This window comes from Acipenser ruthenus, chromosome 1 (genome assembly GCF_902713425.1).
Source record: "Acipenser ruthenus chromosome 1, fAciRut3.2 maternal haplotype, whole genome shotgun sequence".
Taxonomy (NCBI): Eukaryota; Metazoa; Chordata; class Actinopteri; order Acipenseriformes; family Acipenseridae; genus Acipenser; species Acipenser ruthenus.
Genome location: NC_081189.1, coordinates 54172461 through 54196682, shown reverse-complemented (window position 1 = coordinate 54196682; position 24222 = coordinate 54172461). Strand labels below are relative to the sequence as shown.

Genomic DNA, 24222 nt, shown 5'->3' with positions numbered 1-24222 from the left:
AATCATCTTGTAAATTTATATCCAGAGTCTATAATACACATGCAAGAGCTTCCAAAACCAAACCTGCATTCCTCACGGATTAGGTGGGAGACAGATCTGGGAGTCTCTATTGATGAGGAGATGTGGTCAGGGCTGTGTGAGGAAGCAGTAATTTCCATGCTGAATTCTAGATACAGACTAAATCAATACAACTTCCTGCACCAACTTTATCTAACCCCTTCAAAGTTACATAAATTTAACTCTGATGTATTGCCAGTGTGTTTTAGATGCAGGGTAGAGGAGGGTACATTTTTACATGCCACTTGGCAATGCTCTAATCTTCAGCTGTTCTGGCAGGAGGTCTGTGGCACTTTGTAGCTGATTCTTGATATCCCTTTCCCAGCAGACCCTCAGATCTGTCTGCTAGGGAACTTCTCTGGAGTTCAGCTCACAAACAAACATGCAATAAAATGTACTGGCCTGGCACTGGCTATAACTAAAAAATGTATAACTGAAGTAGAAGCTAGACTCCACTCTTCCGGTTTCACTGTGGTTTTCTGAAATTAATGGCTGTCTACCTTTAATTTTTAAAAAATTACTTATGCCATAAGAAACAAGATAAACATATTTTATAAAATATAGCAACCTTATATAGATCACATAGAGGGACTTCCTTTGAGGCATGTTGACCCTAATATATTATAGGAATATTGTAGAGGTTACAGCCATTTATATATTATAATAGGACATCTAAGGTGAACTGTCAGTTATACTCAATCTCTCAGTTTTTACATTTATGTACTTATTTCTGTACAACATATTTTTAATTTTTTTATTATTATTGTTTATTTAATTCTTAAGGTGCTATATACTGGATATATGCCAGCTAACTGCTATGGATATTTTTTTTTTCTTTCCTGTGTTTGTACAGTTTCTCTTTGTATTTTTCTGTTATTATGTTCTGTAAAATGGGAAGTAAAAAATAATATTTAAAAAATATATAAAAGGTAAGGAGATTCGTGGACAACATGGTCATGTCAATAAAAAATGTGTGGTTTAGCAGAGATATTTTCTTCTGATATACTACGGTACTATTTACCCAAGTGAATTAATAGAAGTATACATTTCTTAATTCATACAACACAACTGAACTACATATAAAATGGAAGTTTGCACAACCAACTGCACATTATATGACCTAAATATTTCCGTGTGCTGCCATCCTGAAGCTTGCCTACCTTTCACAGTCACATGGTGGCCAATATGTTTTAATGTGGAGAGGATTGTGTCCCTGCAACTAAATGTAATTTGGGGAATGTAAACAAACTGGTCGACTAACTCATTCTTTTTGATTAAGTAAAGTGCACAGAAGGCTAAACTGTAAAACAATTAAAGACACTGACAGGTTTTTAGTGTTTACTAAAAACAAGACTTTGTGACACTGTAGCTTTAAAAGCCATTTCCCTCTTTGTTTTAATTCAGTAGTCGGCAATTATTTTTTTATAATTTTCTCCCAATTTCGAATATCCAATTATTATTTAAGCTCGGTTCACCGCTACCACCCTGACTCGGGAGTGGCGAAGATGAACACACACTGTCCTCCGAAGTGTGTGCCGTCAGCCGACCGCTTCTTTTCACACTGCAGACTCACCACGCAACCACCTCGGAGCTACAGCGTTGGAGGACAACGCAGCACCGGGCAGCTTACAGGCAAGCCCTGCAGGTGCCCGGCCAGACTACAGGGGTCGCTGGTGCGCGGTGAGCCGAGGACACCCTGGCTGACCTAACCCTCCCTCCCCACGGGCGGTGCTCAGCCAATTGTGCACCACCCCCTGGGAACTTCCACTCACGGTGGACAATGGAGTAGCCTGGACTCGAACCGGCGACATCCAGGCTGTAGGGCGCATCCTGCACTCCACGTGGAGTGCCTTTGCCAGATGTGCCACTCGGGAGCCCCCTATTTATGTTTTTTAAGTTCTATTTTTAATTTATCCTGATTTTTATTTATTTATTCTTAATCTGCTGTCTCCTTTCTTGGTTTGTAATTCCTAACTTATTCATGCTTATGTAGATAAAGCCACTTATGCCTTGGCATGGAACACTGTCTATTCCAAAATATAGCTTTTATTGTTTATTTATTGGTCAGAACTGTAGAACAAACAAAATATATTAATGCATGTGTGCTGGTGGTGCTAGTTAAGTATGCTGTTGATGAAAGATCAATTACTCTAAACCCTTATACATAGCAGTATTTTAAACTGGTCTGGCTAGAATGTATTTGTCCCAGAAACAATAACCATATGTGGGCCAACACATCTTCCAGCTGAAATCACTACTTTTATGGAACTGTACATTATCCCTGTGATATTTACTTACCTAATTTCAGAAAAACAAGCAAGAGTGTGACCTTTCAACTCTGCCTATCAATACTATACCTATTCTACACTATACTAGGCATATCAGTACAGTAAACTACAAGACAGAAAAGCAAAGCCAACAGTTAGCATTCCAGTGTAGTACTGAATTTAGCTGAAAACGGTAAGAAACTACAGGGAAAAATAAATACATTTTCTGTCAAAACTAACACAATAATGATAAAAACGAATTAATACAATAAAATACAATTGAAGTGGTAGGCAGTAAGCAATACATTGCTTTTAAAGCTATATCAGTTAATGTTAAGTTTTGCATGGCAATGCCATTAAATTCAATACTGGAGCGGTAAAACGTTTACAGTATATAGTACTCTAAATATGGAATACCAAACCCAAGAGGAATGAATATTTGAAGAACAGAAGACCTAGTTTATCCAGAATAATGTAGCTACTTGTTTCCAATGGGAAACAGCTTTGTCTTGATGTAATTATTATTATTATTATTATTATTATTATTATTATTATTATTATTATTATTTAGTAATTTGTACTACTTCTTGATACTGTATAATTATTTCTGTTTTAACCGACATGTAAAGCATTTTGAGATACTGTGGTATGAAAAATGCTATATAAATAAAATAAATTGAAAATTGAAACCCAGTTTTCACAGAAGCACAAGGTGGTAAAACTTGTTCAAGGTCGCACAGAAATTAGCAACTAGGTTGAGATTTGAACCCATGGCCGTCTGTTTCTTGTAAAACATTTTGCTGTCATTCTGACACTCTCTGTAGCCTGCGTTTTGACGTATGTATTGATGAATGTTCAATACTGGGGTTCACATATTTAAAAAGCCTACATGACAAACTAACATGTTTCAATTAAGCACATATCCCACAACAGAAACTGGCATAATGCAATGGAATTACCACCACTAATGTGCAGTTTGATCAATTTCAAATAGCTGAATAATCGTTTTATATGGTATAAATAAACGACCAATTTCCGCAAATGCCACCATGTTTATAATAAGGCTTAAGTTACATTATTCAAGCAACAGTCGTGAAGGGTGCTAGACTTCCATTATTTAGTTATATATGTATTTAATTTCAGTGAAGACAACCCAGTATTTTATATCTAGAACACTTAGGTCTAGCAAACATTCAAAACGTGACATAAATGTTTCATTACTTCTATACATTACCGTACCTCTAAAAACTGGCTGTGATTTAACAGCTCAATCTCAGAGCCCCACACACGCCAACGCACATCGAGATTATTTTATGTTTTTGTTTATTTTTTTACGACGCATTTCTCCCAATATTCTACAGCTTTTTACCGTCCAGCCTTACTGATAACCTACATGAAGCCTGTTTGTGTACACTGCAGATGGAGGGAGGAGGTGGCTAAATTTGGGGAGGAGCAATGCTCTCAGCTCCCCCTGGTTCTGGCGTTGCTATCTTTCTCTCTTTCTCCTAGGTGATCCATTACCAGGCAACGTGCTGCTGGGTGCTGATGCTGCTATCCTGCATCTGTACTACGAGAAACTCCGGAGCATCCAACGACCTTACACCGTTTTCCCTGTCATCTATTCACCACCGCTTTGATACCAAGACGGAATTGTCTTGCTGTGTTTAGTTAAAGCACGGCTTCTGATTTAGTAATAATTTATTGCAAAACTGGAAGTTCACTTTTTTTTTTTTTTTTTTTTTTTACAGGAATGTTAGTTTTAGACTGAGGCAAGATGTGCTATTTATAATGCAGATACTTGATCCTCAAAACTGAACCAGGTTAAACATTTCAAGAACATATAAGCAACGGGTGATTTTAGTATTAATAATCTCCTTGATTTGTTTTCTTCATTCACTGGATTACATTACAGCGGAAATTGTTAAAGGAATCAAGACCATTTAAACGTCTTTTGGTTTTAGATAGCAATTGTGAGCCGGAATCTGGGAGGATTTTTCTTGCAATTGAAGGCAGCTATTTTCATGCAAAAAAAGCACCCAAAAGTGACGCGGTTGCTGCAAAGAAGACAAAACGCCCCTTTCAGAAACATTTTTACCTCTGCCAACTATTCACAGGCAATCGGAATTTAAAACTATTGCCTCAAACTCCTTTTTGGCTTCTCTAACAAAAAAAATCTGAAAAGGGAAAAGGGCGATGGAAGTTTTTCTAGTGATCTTCATTCTCCCAATCTTCTGGACTCTAACCTGGGACTCCGTGTCTGGTGATTCTATTATACATATTGGTAAGTACTGAATCATATATGTACTAAAAAATGCATTCCATTCTGATTTAAGCACGTCACTTTCTCACGTTTTCTCCAAATCATTGTTAATATTTTGTAAAACGTATATAACAGGCATTCTTATTTTTTAAAGCTGTGCATATATTTGGTCTATGTCTGAATCCCGGTTTTGTCCTTTTATCCAAACTGTAGGCTACGTCTCTGGTTTACATACATACACACACACACAGACACAGACGTGTGTGTGTGTGTGTGTGTGTGTGTGTGTGTGTGTGTGTGTGTGTGTGTGTGTGTGTGTGTGTGTGCGTGTGTGTAAGTTTATTTTGTGTCTATTGCTAGATGAATGCAATGTATCAAGTAACGTGTAATCATGGAGTTTTGCCCATTTGTCAGAAAACAGGTGGTTGTGATTTCTTGGATCCCAGCTAACCAAGAGGATGTTTCTTGTGCTTGGTTTAGATGGTTTAGCTTGAGTTTTTTTTTTCAAGATTGTATTTTCAGAGTAGAACTGTTTCACAGTTTCAATAAATGTAACAGCCATTTGAAATGCATAAATATTCTATACATATTATACAAGTATTATTGTGTGTGATGTGGTTTTAAAGGAAATTATCACTCCGTCTATGTTCTCGGTTAATGTTGTACATGTTGAACAACCATTCTGTTATTTTAAAAGACACTTTCTAGGTGATTATAAGAACGCAATCATTTTTACTACATGTACTTCCAAAAAGCATGTATATCTTCAGCAGCTGTGCAGAATACTGATGTTGAACAAACGCAATATATTGCTTGTTTGCGGGTTTTGCATAACATTATTAAACGCTCATATTAATAACACAGTCAGGCTTTATAGTGCAGTAACCTGAATTATTCTTATATAATCAAATTGCTTAAAATAGTGTTTTAAATGTAACCAGAATTTGCATAGGAAACTAAATATGCTATATTAATTTATTGGAGCCTACAAATAACTATCAATATATCGTATGTATAGTGTCATTTCATAAAGAAAAGTAGTTAAATACTATAAATAATACTATACTTCTGAATATTATATTGGTTATAAAACTATGTACAATTAATTCCCCCATCTATAAATGCAGCAGAACCAGTGAACTGTATTATTTACTGCATGCACACCGTTTTAGGGTAATCACAGAATGACATTCAGGTTAGAGTCATTGCAGATTAGCAGTAAAAACGTCATAAATGACAGACAAATCTTCAGCAAAAACGGGTTGATTGGATACACGTGTACAGTTGTCCAGATGCTCAGTAGGCACTCCCCTATTATTCCTCCTCTTCAATTTAACTATCAACTCAACACCATTTCACAAATAAATGGCCCACCGTCATAACCACTGAAGCATCAGGATTTAAAGTATGCCTTGTGTCCAATAAAAGGCTTTTCTGATTGAGATACTTCAGCAATGCAAGTACAATGTTAATGCATGCAATTACACTTCAGGTGCCCTTGCTCAGTGTAAAAGTGCCCTTTGACCCAATTTAGAGAAGCAATACATTACAATTAAACATTTGTGATTTACATATAGACCCACTTTTATGGGTTCTGTGAAAGACATGGAAATACAGCCTGTTTCCTAATAGTAGTGTTGGCTGTTCTCCACAGCAAGGCTCCAATACCATTTTTTAGCCAAGTAATTTTCACTTGCTGACTTGGATTGGGAACCATTATTTTATGGGGGGCGGTAGTACCCCTTTACGTAAAAAAACAAAGTTGTTTTTATAGGAGAACTATGACAGAATTAGCAGTGGAGATTCTCTACAATAAACTAAAGTGATTAACAGTAAATGTGTAAGATATTTGTTTGTAAGGTAATCTTTTTCTTTTCGATTGATGAGGTAAAGCAGCTGTTATATACTCATTTCTACAAGGGTAGATGCAGATTATTTGTAACAATGATTGCAGGACTGTGCCAAAAATCTTGTACACATATAAACGATATAAACAGGAATAGTACAAAGATTTTAAAATAAACAACTTGTTCAAATAAAATAGTTTGTTGAAATATTTAATAATGTAGTCATTTTTTGACTTTCTGTTCGTTTTGATTAGGTTAAGCTATGAGATGTCATGTGGACATTCTAGAACAGGTCAGATTCATAATGAAAGCAATTTTATACAGTAAACAAGACTGTTTCATCAACATGGTATGTATCAATACTTCATTGCTGTATAAGTCTCTTGGTTAGATTTCCAAAATAAAGGTTTATCAAGAATACAAGGATGCAGGATAACTTCATGGTTATTTTATTTTTGATATACTGAAGGTCTCACAAGCTCTGTCCTTTCTTTGTGTCCAGTTTTCCTTACTTGAGGGGGGTGGGGTGGGGGTAACATCCCTAAATACATTATGCTGTATTTATTATTATACTATTAAACACTGAAGACCCTAAAAACTGAAACCATGATTAGTTTCCAAATGTAAGGGTTCCCTAGATAATCCCTATGTACTGCTGTTAAACATAACTTGACCCACCGGCTATTTCAAAGCATAGGTGGAACATTATTTACAGATTTAATGGATACAAAAAAAAACAAAAAAAAAACATTACACAGGCAAGTAAACTAGATGACCTGTATTTGTTTGACTGCCAGTTGAGCCCCACATTAGTAAGTATGAATGGCCCACAATTTCTATGCATCTTTTTGTTCAAGCACATGTCATTTTTAAAAGCTGTGCTATACAAAATGCCAAACAACCTTCTTTTCTATATAGCTGCAATACTAATATTCTGATTGACTGTTACCTGCTTTGCTGCTCTCTGCAGAATATTGCTTTTTGATTACAAAAACAATAAAATAACATGGATTGCAATTTTAAATAATATGGATTTGGAAATGAAAAGGTAAATCTCACAAATATTAACGTTGTGAATGAAACACTGTAATGGCTGTCAGTGTATTGATGATGTTGAACGTGTTTATTGAACAGTGAAGTGTCTATTTGTATAATATTATCTTTCTTAAGAATTAATTTCAAACAACATTGCATAAAGTGTTAAGAAATTAACTAGACCAGATGAAGGCCTAAGGTTGTCCATCAAAATTGTCACTGGAGTTTCACATTCTGTCAATCACTGCAGCCAGTAATGTTCTTAAGAGCCAAAACTTAAAAATAAGTTCAATTTGTTTTCCTGTTTCCTTATTAGAGATGATCTTTAATTGGCACTAATCTATGCCATAATCATAAGGTTAATCAGTAGTAAAAGATCAGTGTCAAACAAGCTTAAAGTGAATATATTTCAATTCAAAACATACATGCCTTTCTAGGTGGATATATATTCCAGACAGTTCCCCCAAGTAATCCTGAGAATCCTCCTTTCACCTAGATCCCCCTTCATAGGCCCCAGAGATTACAGCAACCAGACAGCAGGAATTTTCTAGAATCTAGATCCAGTTATGGTTCATAAAGTGGTATTTGGAGGCATGCTTAATTTCCCCCTGCGACTCTGCAGTGTGAAAAAGGGCCTCCACAGTAATAATTTGTCAACCGGCATACCCAATAATATAGAAAAACGCTTAACCTGTTATTGGGATATGAGTACAGTATGGTTTATGTGGGATGTAAAGTCTTATATGTATAATAGTAACTGATAACATTTAAGCTACTTTCAGAGACATTATATTCTACAGCATTTTTTTCTGTGTACATTGCCTAACGTATACTGTACAATTAAACCCATTTACAATGTACCTGGGATATAACGCACACACTGATATAAAGAACCAGTATCATGGAGCCGAATAAAATCGTATTAACTCCTGTTTAAATTCTCATTTTAGTACGTACTCTGATAGTGCATACGTCCTGTTATTACGCACGCACCATAATGGCACGCAGTGGTCTGTGCTGCGCATATTGCCGACATATAGGCCTACTTCTTGCTATTTGAACTTGTCCTCACTCTCTATTATTGTAATTTATGCAGTATTATCATGGCCAGTGCTAAACAGTAGTCAATTTAACTTAAGGACAAACTACATTATTGAAGAACTCTTAAAGGACGCTGAGGCAGTCGTCTAAGGCCTTGTCCACATTAGAGCAAAAAAATCGACAACCGAGTTCAAAACCGATTTTTTTTTTCTTTATTCTCGTCTCATGTAACCAGGGGGATTATGGCAACGTATTAACGCAAAGCACTAGGGGATATCGGAGGATACTGTGTAACCAGACTCGAACACGGTTCACGTCCAGATTACAGTTAAACCAGTTTATCTAACCCAGTTATGCCGACAACGGAGTTCGAGACTACCTCCTGAGTAGGTTTCAAACTCGGTTGTTGAACTTAGTTATGAACCGTGTTTAGTGTGGATGCAAATCGATTTAAGCACTAAACAGGTTCTGAAGCCTTAACTCGGTTCTAAAACGCTAATGTGGCCAGGGCCTAAAAGACTTCTTAAAATAGCATACAGGCAGTGATTACTGTACTGTACCTGAACTGACAGTTTGTATGGGAATGTTTATTGACTTGTATAATATTATTATTATTATTATTATTATTATTATTATTATTATTATTATTATTATTATTATTATTATTATTATTTCTATAATTTATTATTACTGTATTGTATTATTATTATTAATCTAATTATTATTAGGTTTTGATTTGGCAGGTATGTGCATGTATCTGATTATTACATACTTTGGTTATAACATACTGTTTTTACGGTCCCAAGGCAGTACTTTGTATCAGAGTTTCACTGTACTTACAGAATACAAATTCCATAAAACAGGTCAACAGAATTACATCATTACCCTGTGATACTTTTTTTTACTAAATTCCTGTTGCTCATTAATAAGCATTCAGTAGGGTTTTCAATACTTTATTAAGTTATTGTAAGACTGCAAATGTTTAGTTGTCTGTTACCATTGCACAATCAATCGATGTTGGTACCAAAAAATATTTTTGCATATTTTAGTTACGAGCTGAGAGGGATCAGGGGAAATTTGTTGAGAAATTTAGAAGGAAATTAATTTTATTGACCAACTTGAAACTCTGTTATAGAACATCATCTTTGTGTGCCAATGCTTGGTTTTCTGTCAGCATAATTGGCAGAATAACCATTCTTTAAAATAAACAGTACCAGTGAGTATATATAAACAATACCAGATGACTTGTATCACCTCAGGGTTTCAGATGACTATAAACTGTGCAGCCTTTTGTCTTGTGACATCTCCATAACAGAATCCAAGCCATCTATCTCCTATTTATCATTACAGTAGAATGTCTTTGTTACGACCACCAAAATTGTTTTCCTAGAAAGCTAGTCATAATAGAGATTGAAAAAGTCACATGTAGTAGTCTTCACATGGATTTGGTTACACAGCGTGATGTTTTAATGTTTTGTTATTTTTTATGATTGTATATACAGTTGTCCCACATTATACCACCCCCCTTTATAATGCCACCCTCACATACCACCAGCTATTCTCTCTGAACAAATGTCACCAGTATAAAAACAGTGCTGTTTGTGCCCGTTATATTGCCACCCTGCTGTCCGCCACCCGCCAACTTCCCAAGCCAAGCAAATGTAAATATAAGCATTGTAGTTTCCCTCATTGTAGTGCCAGCAAAATAATCATTGGCCGATTAAAACAACAAAGTTATGCAGTTAACCTTTTACTCACTTTCCTAGTTTGTTGTTAACTGAACATTCATACCAATGTCGTCAACACTCCCAAAGCAAAACAGAAAGTACAAAATGGCGAGTCAACCCTACATTTAACACCAGAGCAAAAGAAACAAATCTGCATGTATGCATCTGAAAATAAGAAAGCAAGTCAGCAAGACATCGCAAATGTTTTCTCGCCTAAGTGAGGCACATACTGTTAATCGAAGGACAATTGGAGACATTGTAATGGATAAAAACAAATGGCTTACCTTGATGGAACGGGTTGATTTGTTTAACATGAAAAAGGCTTGACGCAGTCTAAAATAAGTGACTTTTATAAATCACAGTAAATGTTAAAAAAATTAAAAGTATGGTGTGGCGGAGTGTCCCGCCCCTATGTATTATTATTTGTATTTTTGTTTGCGGCGCGGGTAAAAGCGCCGCGTCTTTTATTATTATATTTAAAAACCCCGTGAGGATGCATGGCTGATCAGCTACTGATTATTTAACTAGCTGACAGTCATGCATCCTTACCAAACGCGTGCAGACTCTGGCCGAGGGGTAATAAGATAATTAACAACTAGTTAATCCCTCGGCCAGAGTATATAAACCTGCAGCTCTCTGCACTCGAGGTTGGGTGTACAGAGGAGAGTACGGGGAGCGGAGAGAGCGAGCAACATCTAAAAACAATTGCTAAAACGTGCTGGATTATCCAGCACGACACTTACTTGTTTGTTTGTTTATTCGTTTGGCCCTCGTGCCCTTTTGTTTGGTGTTTTGTTAAATCTTTTGTTTGTTTATTAAATACGCTGAGTGCAATAGCATTCAGCTTCACCCGCCCATCCACTGTTTTGGTGTCAGTTACTTCCTGGTCCGTGACGTCATCCACCTCACCACTGCGAGCCAGACTGCCACATATGGTAAGAGGTTTGTTTGTTTACATACAAGTGTTGCACAAATGAAGGCTGACTTAAACTAAAGCATCAGTTTTGTAAACAGCAGAATATATATATGGTTTTACTTTTCTTTTAAGAAAAGTGTTTGCCTGTATATATTCAATGTTTTTTTTTTTTAATGGAAAAAAGAATGCTGTTGAGCTTAAATTGCTTTGTGGAATAAATAGATGGCATCGTTCAATGGGAGATAGTATTCAGCAGGGTTACAGTCGTGCCACGAACACTCAAATTAAAATGACAGTACAGTAAAAAAATATATATATATAATCGTATGCGATTTTGTTTTTATGGAATTGTTGTTTGGGTGATTTGAAACTAAATTAGTGTTTTATTTATTTAAGTCTTTATTATTTTTAAGTATAAACTGTTCCTCAAAAGTAACCATGTATGTTTCATACAGATGGGAAAATGCTAAAACATCACTAGTATACCTACTGTTGTGTTAAGAACTAGTACTGTAGTTTTATGTTTTATTAAAATAGCCTGGAGATACTGTAATTGTATAAATAAAAAATGAAAATGTTTGAATTTTTTGCAAACATATAGGGTGTTGTGTGTGTGTTGTTTTTTTTTTTGGACCCTCACTATAATGCCACCACCGCTTATTGCCTGTTTTTGCCCATGGCCCTTACCTGTCGGTATAAAGAGGGTTGACTATATATTGGTTCACTTCACTGTCAGTTCTGCCCCTTTTCAAAGGAACACCTTTCTCCCCTGCACTCTTCACAAGAGAAAATGGCTGAACACCGATTCTGTGAGTTAACAGAAAATGAATTACAAAACATACTACAAAAGAAAGATGCTCTAAACACTAAAATGGTGATTAAAACGTCACTGTCACTGTTTTCTGACTCTGAAATTCAAACAAATTCAACTCGACGATGTAAACAAACATGATAGGCGTGATATAAACTGGATTATGCAGCAGTCGGCAAACCAGACAGACGGAGAAAAACTTTGCTAACTATACGGTATGAACTTCAAAAATATTTGATGTATTTACTTATGCTGTATCAACTGTATTTAAACAAAATATATCAAGTCGTATTTACTATTCAACCTTGCCTCACTTATTTTCTTGACTGATTCATATATTAAATATGTACTGCAGACTCAGCTCATAGTGGAATATTAAATGCCCCTTGGGAAGACTATTGTTACTTCCAGGGTTTGGGCATTATAGCCCCCTGGCGGTAGCAATAGTCTACCCGAGGGGCATTTAATTTCTTGTTTTGTAATTATATATATATATATATATATATATATATATATATATATATATATATATATATATATATATATATATATATATTTTAACCAGCAAGTCTCTAAACAGAGTTAACACATAAAGTCAGATATTATTTTTTTGCATGGCAGATTTTGCAGAAATGATATATAGAATTTTGGAAAAGACTATATTAAGCAACATATTAAACATGTCAGAATAAATGACCTCGTTGTAATCTCTTTGTTCTTATAAAAATGTTCTGTGACGTATCAACCCATATGGGATTCTTCATAATGCTTCTCCTGAGAGCATGGGAATTGATTGAGTAATTTCATCAGACTCACATTACTTGATTGCTTAGATGTTTCCTAATGATCTGTATGCTAACGGGAGAGTCCGTACACTGTGAACAGAATGGCAATGACATTGTGTTTTATGAGGCTATTCAATAAATCACTCTGATTTATGTAGCTGGAAAGCTCTAAAGTCTTGAGGATTAGCCACGCTGCCTTCTATTTCCTTCATAAATCAAATCCACCCCCACCATTTGCTCTACGTAACAGAATTTAATTTTTTTTTAATCTCTAGACAGGCTGTGCTTCTAAAATATTAACAGAATGGACTAAACACCAAAGTCCAACATTATCCATGTTGTTGAAGATGGAAAAAGATATATGTAACCAATGGTCGGGTCCCATGACATCACACTCTCTAGTACATTAGCTTGTTTTGTACTCCAGTGCATGTTAATCGATTGAATAAATACTAAATATTTATGAAATAATGAAAGTTTATGATGTACAGAAATCAAAGACTGATATATTCTGCTGCTTACATTCAGAGCAGACAAATATGTGAGTCATGCCTATTAAACCAGGGTTGCTTTCCTATACTTCATTATACTATTCTCTCTGTTTCTCAAAATGTGGTTCTATTTTTATATGGAGGTCCATCTGCAGGTTGTTTCCCAGATTGAATGAGACAACACATTCTGTCTGTTTTGCAGTACTGCAAAACCCAAAATGGAACAAATGGTACAGGTACATGTTTAGACAATATTCCTTATTAAGAAAGCTTTAACTCAATCATGGTTTTCTTTTTTAACAGTAATCTGGATCAGTTTAACAAAATCAACATTTATATTCCTGGCTGTTTTGAGGTATGAGCATTTAAAGTTTTAATAACAAATCATTGCTATTTTTTATGGAATTTCTTTTGTTTAATTTAGACAACACTGATTCAGTCTTGATGCTTTTTTTGAATTTCTGCTTCAGAATCTTTTTGATTCTGAAAGGCAGAAATGACACTTTCAGTGGTGAGTAAACAATATTAATTGTGGGATCAAGTGAAAGGCACAATATTGCTGGAAATCCAAAACATGGACCACTAAGGAATACTGGTCTCTTCTTTGGTATGGTAGTTTTAACTGAAGTAAGGTCATGGTATTGGGTTCAACGCTGTGTCTGATTTAAGACCCCCAGCATCCCTACTTGTTTTCTATAGTTTTAATTTTGTGCAATGGCATTGTCATCATGTGGTTTTCCACAAACCAGCTTCTAATAAGTCCTGATTTGTATTAGACATTATTTTTCTTCTGGTTTAGATCAACTGTTTTTGGGTCCTATTGAAATAAGACATGACTAATTTATCAGGGGCAAACATTGGCAATGTAAATGCACTTACTTCTATTTTCATATTTTTTTTTTTCGCTTTAGTAATATTAAACTCCATATAGCATTTCCCATCACCAGTTTTCATCTCATTATGACTATTTTCGGTTCCACTGTAGAGGGCAGCAATGTAATTTAGAAACAACCACTTTTTCAACATGCCACGTCAAGCATTTTTGAGGCTTCCTGTAAATGATAAAAGTTATATTTTTTCTTTTTAATATTTAATGATATTTTACTGACAATTCTATGGAAGTTTTTATGCTTCTTGTTATGAAAACACTTCCTGTGGTGTAGCAGAGTTTCATGAAGAAACAGTTTAAATATCCAGTATCATAGTTTAACCTCCATAGTGCTGTACATGCATTCTTTTTAAACTATGAACAATTTTACCTTACTTGAAAACTGTTTTTGTGCTGTGTTTTGACGTTCTCTTGCATTTCCATGTCAGACAGACCCACTTCTTATAGGGTGGCCTCAGAAATGTCTTTGTACATTTTCAATTTAAAAGCTAGAAATAAAATTCACATCACTAACATTACTAAAAAATAATGCTGACCTATTTTTGTAACTGTGACAGTGTTCCTGCTCACCTAAATAGAAGTAACCTGTCATTCAAGTACTGCCAGTGGAGGAGAATGACACTCAGGTTAGCTACTTTTTCAATGAATAGTGATGATCTCATTTCTTTGAAGGCTAAATACAATATAAAAAAAGAATGTCTAGTGTCAGGGGTGTGGATTTCTTTTTTAAACTTCTTGTCCAAGGGAAAAAATGCTAGACAAATCTACTCGTCCTTTTTAAAATCCATTTGTCCCCTCCCCATTGCAGAAAACACACACACACACAAAAGTAGATTATAACTTATAGGATTTTGCTTTTATTTAACCGTTAGCGGTCCATTTATTCAGCACGTCTCAGACGCATCAGGTCCAATTTATTTTCACACGCGCAGTTTATTTTAGACATGCTGTTTAAAAATATTTTTTTTCACAGTAAAACAGGTTTAAAAGGCGCTGCATATCAGTACTGCATCTCCAGCCCTGCCCCACCCCTTGTTCGCTGTATTTTTCACATATCTCTTCATTGTCGTGCATACCGATAAATCATCTCCTGATCACTCGTTTTATCACCAAACTCCTCAATAATGCGATCCAAGTCATTATTTTATTACTATAACATGTAAAAAAAGCTCTGCAGATGTCTGATATTCTTTGAGAGCTGGATGCATGAAGCAGCTATCTTGTTTGTTTATGTCCATGTTATACAGTATATGTGGTGCCGGGGCTATCTGTATTCATGAGATACGGCCCCTTTTTTTTCAGGCTTCTCTCGGCTCCTATCGGTCTCACTCGGCCATTGAATGGTTTTCTCTGCTTTTTCCAGAGAAAAAACGTCTAGAGACTTTACGTCTTTTTGATGATGTCGTACAGGGTCCGACATTGGACTGGAAAGCGTTAACAGTGATCACAATCAACCAATTAGGGATTAATAACAATTTTTGCATCATGAAATCAAAGATAAAAAGTAAAAGTAATTCAGTCCAAACATATTTGGCAAACTTGAACCCTTTTAATTTGCGTTCATGACAAAACCAAGTAATAATAAAAAATAAAAAAAAAGATTCTAACTCTACCAAGCCTCATGCACCAGAGAGTTACAAAGAAAGATGGCCCCTCACATGCTTGGTACCACCAGAAGTAAGCCAATATTCAATAGTTTTGCTGGGGTCGTACTCCTCAGATTCAGGCACCTCAATCTTAGGAAGCAAAATGACAACATAACGTATTCCTTCGAATTTAAGACACACTTTTTAAACCAATTTTTTCTTCTCAAAAATGTCCTGTGTCTTAAATTTGAGTACAGTATAGTGATGATTGTATTAAAATCTTCAACAAACGATGTGACTTCCTGAGTGCTCAAACAGCAACGTGACTGACTGGCAGTTGAGGGGTAGTTATCATGTGGAGCAAACTCTCTCCTCCTCGATGTAAACAAAGCAAGCTTTCGCTCAGCACCCGCCTGCGTAGCTATGGCCGTGCAGTAGACTCGATCTGGTGCTGCTGTGTTCTTAAACAGGTGTAGGCTTCCTGGGCATGCCCCCTAGCCAATCAGGACCTCCCAATCAGCTTAGCTCTGGGCAAGCCTTCCTGTTTTCCAAAGCAGCAGCGCAGCTGAACCAGCGACAGGGTCCTCCCTGTCACAAAGCGTCATTAGCTTCCTGAGGAATTCAAAGAAAATCTTTTACAATTTCAGCTTTTCGTTATTAGGCTCAGTTCTAATCAGACCCCTGTATTTTTCTATTTGCCAGGCAATACCACAGTTCACAAAAAGGGAGAAAGACAGATGCGAGTAATCACAACTGGAAATGAGAAGCACCGCTTAACTGTAATTATTATTATTATTTGTTTATTTAGCAGAACCCTTTTATCCAAGGCAACTTACAGAGACTAGGGTGGGTGTGTGAACTATGCATCAGCTGCAGAGTCACTTACAATTACATCTCACCCAAAAGACGGAGAACAAGGAGGTTAAGTGACTTGCTCAGGGTCACACAATGAGTCAATGGCTGAGGTGGGATTTGAACCGGGGACCTCCTGGTTACAAGCCCTTTTCTTTAACCACTGGACCACACAGCCTCCTTAATGCGCTGTGTGACAGCAGACGGCAGCAAACTGCCTCCATACATCATTTTCTTATATAAGTACATGCATCTGTAAATGCATTTTTTTTTTTTTTTTTTATTTTAAGTTGAGATTGGGAAATCTGGGCTGTGTCATAAATTTGAAGGAATATGGTAATTGTTTGCATAATTTCTATGAATTTAAATATGTAATGTTTATCATAATATCTATGGTAAATGTGTTATTTTGCAGACACGGCACAAAGGTAATATAGCCGTGGGAGGTGTTGGGAATGAGGTTGTTGTCGAGACGTTTTTCAAAAATAAATGAAAATATTATTTTGAGAATGCACTTTTATTTCGAACAAACATCTCACGAAGTAAAAGTATACGTTGAGTATAACCGATAACCGCAGCTAAACATCATGTGTTTGTGTCACGGTCAGACCACAAAATGCTGGACACAGTGTGGTGAGTGAATAGGTGCTGCTGCACAGATGTATTGAACAAAACAAATGTTTCAAACAAACAAAACACTTTTAAATAGCAAAACAAAACAGCACAGTGGCCAAAATAAACCAACACTAAATAATAAAACAAATACTGTGCGGTACAGTGATCAGCTCGTTAGCAGTTATTTATATATTTTAGTTTATTTTCTCTCGACTCTTTCCCGTTCTTTCCACACTGAACACCCCAACCCCAAGTGAGAAATTTGTGCTCCTTTTAAGCAGCTGTGCCGGGACTTGATTGCTAATCATTCAATCTCTCCCCAGCACAGTCTGCATGTGAAGTAATTGTGACTTCCCCGTGCCCACATACCAACATACATTTTAAATCACTCGTGCTACATAAACCACACTATACAAATAAACCCAAACAAAACAAAATATTTTCTCATAATGGGCCGCATACCGAAATTTTCATATGGCCGAGAGCCGCAAGACACATACTAGCAAGACATTTAAATACTAGTATTGTTTTACTAGAATAGTACTTTTTTTTTTTAATTCTCTCGAACATTAGAACAGAATCTTGCACTTAATCTGTGCAGCAAAATACACAAGAACAACATTGCAGAGCCTTACAGTTTCTGTGGTGTGATTTTTATTGTACTGTAGATATTTAATACTGTGTATTAAACTTTAAATGCAACACTATGATGTATTTCCATTGTTTCAGTTTATACTGTATGCATTATGCACTTAACAGAATAGAGCCTATTTAGTTATTATGCATTCACATTATCTCAAACTCAGTCTCTCCAAATCAGACCTTTTCTTTCCACCTCTTCCTTCCCCACAACTGATCTCTCTATCTCTATTCCTCTTGAATCCACCACCCTCTCTCTCACCTAATCTACCAAGAACCTTGGTGTCACCCTTGACCCCTCCCTCTCCTACTCTGGCATGGTCCTGTCGCTTCTTCCTCACCAACATACGCAGAATTCCTCACCCTTCCTCACTGACTACTCCACATAGCTCCTAGTTTAGGCCCTGGCCTTGACCACTGCAACTCCCTCCTGGCTGGCCTTCCTGCCTCTGCTACCCGTCCGCTCCAGCTCATCCAAAACTGTTCTGCTCGCCTTGTCTATTCCCTTCCTTTTTTCTCCCACACTACACCGCTCCTCTGATCTATGCACTGGCTCCCGATCTCCCGATCATTTCTCCCTACATTAATTCTCATCCATTTATCATACTTACTACCTGTTCTTACTGGACTTTACTCATATAGGCAACTATTTACTATAAGTTTTAACTGCTCTTAGTCAAACTCGCTCTTACTTATAACTGTACTATTACTGTATTCTTTATTTTGCTGTTACTTGAATTTGATCTTACTGTACTTTCATAACTGCTCTTACCTGTATTATGATATTCTATAATGTGATATTTTATAATGTGATACTTTGTACTGTGATACTTTGTAACAACTGTAAGTCACACTGGATAAAGGTGTCTGCTAAGAAATAAATAATAATAATAATAATAATAATAATAATAATAATAATAATAATAATGAAGCAAAATACAATAACTGCCCTGATTTCACCAAAAACACCAAATAAAAAGAAACATTTTTGTAAGTATTTTTTTTTTTTTTACAGCCGATTTCTTGATTAACTTGAAAATCCTGCCCTGTATTGCTTGGTATCATCGGGGAAACACAGCTGTTCATAATCCTGAAAAAAGTACTGAATGTAATTTCAAGTTATCTGGGATGGTAAGAAACAATGCAGCAAGGTCCAATACATCTCACAGGTATTACTATAACTTAGATAGATGTGATACTGACTCTTTAATGTATCTGTTAACTTGTACAGTACTTAATATAGCAGCCTAATGTTTTACATTTGGAGACCTAAAACTGAGTCAGGGATTTTAAGACAGCATAGCATTACCGCCTTGCTAAGGAAATGGTGATGGAGTCTCCTCTATGTTCAGTAAATAGTGAATTTAGGGAACATACAAAATGTTAAAAGCAGGTCTGAAGTTAGAGCAATGTAGGTTTAATCAGAAAAAATGAGTAATATACAGTACATCAGTAGCTGTAGGGAAGCTGATCTGCAGTAACAGAAATGGCATCTATAGATCAGGATGCTGTGCAGAAGTGGGCTGGAAGAAAACTGATTCAATGAAAACACTACATATCATTTGCAAAACAATGATATGTAGTGTTTATTTTAAAGAAGGTGGGTCTCTCTAATAAGAGAATACCAAAACACAGCATGAAAACTCATAAATCAATGTAATATACATATTTTTCTGTTTATTCAGAGTACAAATATGCTTTCCATGACAGTGCTATGTGTTCATGCCTAAATAGCCAAGTAGTTTAGTACATAAAGGATTGACTGCTTACCAAAAAATACTTACCTTGGAAGTCCTAATAATATTACTGCATTACACATAATTGTCTTAACCTGAACCTGTAATTATGTTATCCGTGTTAGGCTGTTAAAAGTTTTCATAATGGCTTGCCACCAATGTATTTTCAAAGCTGGTGATAAGAATAAGGGTTTAACTCCTGAAAGAGACTGTGTTTTAGGGTAACAACAAATACATCTCCCTGTGATGGCTATACAAAATAATTGATCCCTTTTCTTTACAGTACTTGGAAATAAATATTTCAGTGATTTTTAACTGAATTTGGAATTATTGTAATGTGGTTGAAGCTCATTTGAACTCTGTGAGCTAGTAAATGAAACATGGTCATTATATTTTGTTTGAATTGGGTAAATTGCATTTTAAATCACATTTGACTGTACGTGATTAAATTTTGTTTTGTCTATTAGAGGGTGACCAGTAGGCAGAATGTTGTCTTAATGAGCTCTCTTGTTTTAAATAACTTGAATAAATAAATAGGAAATTAAAATGTAAGCAAGTCATTGTTTTGTTTTAAGTAGAGATTCTGGCTTTGCTTTAACAAAACTCCATCATTAAACCAAGGTAGATCCAATTTAAAGGTATCAGTTCTCAATCATTCACTGCAACCTCTAGCTTCTGAAGAGATATTGACCCATCCTGCCTATCATTACAATGTGCTACCTCACTTGAGAAGTTCTTTTCTCCAAACTTTCCTTCCAAGAAGAAAGCAAGGGATTACTATATAGTTACTGTACCATTAAAAAGCTGAAACAAGATTTTTTTTTGCCAACCTCCAAAGCCAGTTTGTTTTTGTGTGCATGCTTTTTTGTTTATGTGTTTTGTTTTTTTTAATATAATATCTGTTTTAGGTTAACAAGCACTTACGGTGGGTGACATGGGTGACTGTACTTTGTTGTTTTAGAGACACTGTTGTACCTGACATTATCATTCAGCACGGAGAATCCGTAATGAATGGATGATTTATTCATTGCAATTGCAGATGGTTTAATTAACTGTGATGGGTGCTCAGGGCCCGATGACTGTCATGGCGCTCAAAAAAGACGAGGCTGCCAAACCATGAATAGAAAAATAATAATAATTACTAACACACTCCACAGTGGCGCACTGCCACCTGCCCTCCAAAATATTGAAAAATTTATGAAAATGAGCAGCTGAGACATGGCCCGTCCCCCAGAGCATGACTGCGCAGCCTCTCCAGCCTGACCACGCACCCCGCAGAACTAAATACGAACCGCTCAGCGCTCAGGTAAGGAAAAAAACCCTACTCACATATTTTTAATTTTTGATGTAGGGGGAAACCTCAGGGAATCCGTGGCTGAGGGTAGCCCTTCCTCCAGGCCCTAAGCGGTCAACTCCCGTTTCAGCTTCCCAGCGCGTGACTGAGAGGCCGAAACAAAAGAAGCGACATGGAAGAATAACACACGGAGCCTTTATGCGCTTGCTGATGACGTGTTGGTAAGGGGTGGATTCTCCTTGCAGAAAAGCAACCAAGTTTACAAATTTGTAATGCAACAACTTAGTATAATGACTCGGATATGACAGGTTCTACTGTAATTTTAAATTGTGCTTTGTCAGAATTGCGTTGGCATACTTTTTCACTTATCATTCCAACAACGTTTCTTTTTTGAGTAAGAAATATTCATTTTGAGTTATAATCAGTGTCTGTTCTTTGCAAAATCTCATGGCGAGTATCTCCAGTAACATGCCTGATACTCTTAACAAGCAGGTTTGTAATTTGCCAGCTACTGGAGTAAAGGCTGCATGACTTCAGACTTCAGACTTTCACGGTTTTGTTTGCAGGGTACTGAATCTCTAATGCTACTCTCCTTAGCTATGCAGTGTTTAACATTATTTGAATGAAAAGTGCTGCAGTGTTATGTTTTCTGACAATGAATGTTCAACAATAGCTGGTTGGAATTCAGCCATCGCAGTATAAAACAGAGTGCGCTCTGGAAAGTGACCCAGTCTTTGCCAAGACCGACAGGCAAATTAATTTTAAGCATGTGATCTCCCTCCAATAGCCTTTGTTATAACAAACAAATCTAGGCCCTTGAATTTTTTTTCCCCTGGGCACAGGGATATATAGCGGATCACAATACTTGCCAAGTTAATGTATATTCTTTGCAAAAAACTTTGTTAATGGATCAGTTAGGGTTGATATTGAACAAAAGTAGGGAAACTCCGACCCCCCCCCCCCCCATGCAAATGATTCAACAAGTATTTTATACATTGTGGTGTCCTGTTTTTCAATTTTGAAAAGGTGGAATACGTGATTGTAAACTTGTTATGATTTTGAATGTACAGCTCTTAACAGTAGTGAAATTTGCCATGACACCAGCACCTCTCTCTGTACAAATTAAGAACTGAGTGTAAATATATATTTTATCACTAAATAAAAATATAGCAAACATTTGCCTTATTGACGTACAGAAAAGTGATCACAGATTTTTTTAACTGAGGTGTGGTCAGGTAATAAAGCAATTAAACTCTACAGTGGCCAGAGATCATACCAAGAAATTGTGTATGTTGGCATTTGTAAACTTGGACCAAAAAGATGATCTATGTCTTGCATGCACTGTAGTTTGGCAAAAGCTGTTTGACAATTTAAAACAGGTAGCATCATTATAGAAATTTCACAAAAATGGAACCCAGTTCACGTGGCATTTGTTGACGCTGTAAGGATAGAATAGAGGAAGCAGAAACAAGCTTGTTAGTGGGACAGAGGTGGACAAAAAGAGCCCATACTTAGGATAGAAGGCGAGCCGATGGCCCGGACTTAGAGGCGGACTTGTAGGGGCCCGGACTTGAAGTTAGGATAAGAAGAGATCCCAGACCGATGAGCCGCCTTTATGTAGGACCGGGCTTGGTCGAAGGCTGAAGCCTCGATGATCTGAAAACACATAAAAGGGCTTCGACTCAGCAGAGGCGCCTCTCGGGGCGAAGGAAAGTCCAATGAATCAGGACCTGAAAGGAGATATAGAAAACGGTTTCCTGACTAATCTGGTGCTGCCCTCGAACGAGGTGAGGCACAGGTCTCCGAAGCCGGGAGCAGGGAGGCATCCCGCAGGGAACCTGCAACAAAGAGAGATGGGATAGTGTGGCTGGGGGTCCCCTCTGACTCAAAGCGGTGATTAATGGTACAGGCTGAATGAGAACCAGATGCCATTGCTGATACTAAATTGTACTCGGGCTATGCTTGATGATTCTTTGCAGTGTGAGACAGGCTGTTGGAATAGACAGCAAGATAGGGGAAAACTGCCAATAAACATTTTTTTTCGTTTTGTTTTTTGATAGAAATTAAGTATCCAAGGTTGCTGAGTGTAAGTTATTGCGAATGTGCGATGATACATTATGAAAGCATCTTTAGTTCAGCAGCAGTGAAAACTGGAAATGTACAGGATGGGAAAGTCCGGTACAAATAGCAATGTGAAGCCTGTTTCCAAAAATGAACTTGACAAAACAACAACTCAGCCATTTCTTTTAGTACTTGCAAGCAGTCTTAAATTAGAACTGTACCTGAAATGGTCCCTTTCAGAAAAAATAATTAAAATGAGCTGAAAAATGTCTTTGAGAATCTAGCCCTTAAATGTTGCAAAAGTATCGAAAGTAGAAGCCATATGTGGTTGCTGGACTTGATTGCTGACTACAGGCACGTGCTATGGACCATTGAGGGAGTGATGCCAGGTTGCAGGTAGGAATGTCAGCTGTGGGGACCGGAAGTGCAGAAGCGAGACAGAGGCCATGACTAGAGTGGCGAATACTGGCTTAAAAGAGATGCAGCAGACAAAGGTTTCTGTTGGAGTTAAATAGAGCTAAGGCAAGGCAATCATTGACGGGAAAGTCAGTGTCTTGTCGGAGGAGCTTTGAAAGTTTAGTGGAGTGCCAGACTTTCTAATGAAGATGCCGAGAAAGTTGAGTAATGGAGCTGCTCTTTGGGTGGCGTTGTTGCTGGGCTAGAGACTGGATGGAGCAGGAAAGACTAACGTTGGAGCTCCTGCAGCCAAACAGAGAAGCTGAATGATGAGAAGAATCACCGGAGCGCAGAATGCCGTTTGTGCGCAGAATGCCGTTTGTGCGCAGAATGTGTGATGAAAGCACTGACCAAAGTGACACGAGTCAATGTAGTATCGGATGGGGTGTCGCTAATGTTAGCACAGCATTGAGGTATGTTTATTTTCTATTATAATTAAATATATGTAATACTAACGGACATGATATATGATACATTAGTGAGGTCAGTATTTTGTAAGGTGTCCGTCATGTAACATGACTGTGCCGATCCTTGCATATTATATGTCTTATTTAAGTTAAATTAGTGTTACCGCTCTGTCTGGTGCTCTCAAGCAAGTTTTTTTTTTTATTACAAATTCAAGAATAATTACTTTTGATAATTATGGGGGGAATATTTGGCCAAAAGTTTTGCAGCACCCTGCCGAATTAACCAATTTTGCTTCATATAGTTGAATGAAACCTGCTGAATAATATTACGTTATTGAATTACATACCGTTTTGTAGTTTTGCATATGCTAGTAAAAATTGAAAAAAAAAAAATTTCGAAATCTAACATGAAATACTGTACTGCTTTTATGGCTTCCTGTAGACTTTTGC

General features: G+C 36.7%; 1 protein-coding gene across 1 annotated transcript in view; it reads left to right on the top strand.

The window, feature by feature from the left end:
- The first annotated feature begins 4053 nt into the window (after positions 1-4053).
- The window catches only part of LOC117421151 (glutamate receptor ionotropic, delta-2-like), a 662598-nt gene continuing 642429 nt past the window's right edge, over positions 4054-24222 (top strand). The window contains exon 1 of the mRNA XM_034035144.3: positions 4054-4605. Coding sequence (XP_033891035.1) covers positions 4518-4605 — 88 coding nt within the window. The 5' untranslated portion in view covers positions 4054-4517. The remainder of the gene's footprint in view (positions 4606-24222) is intronic.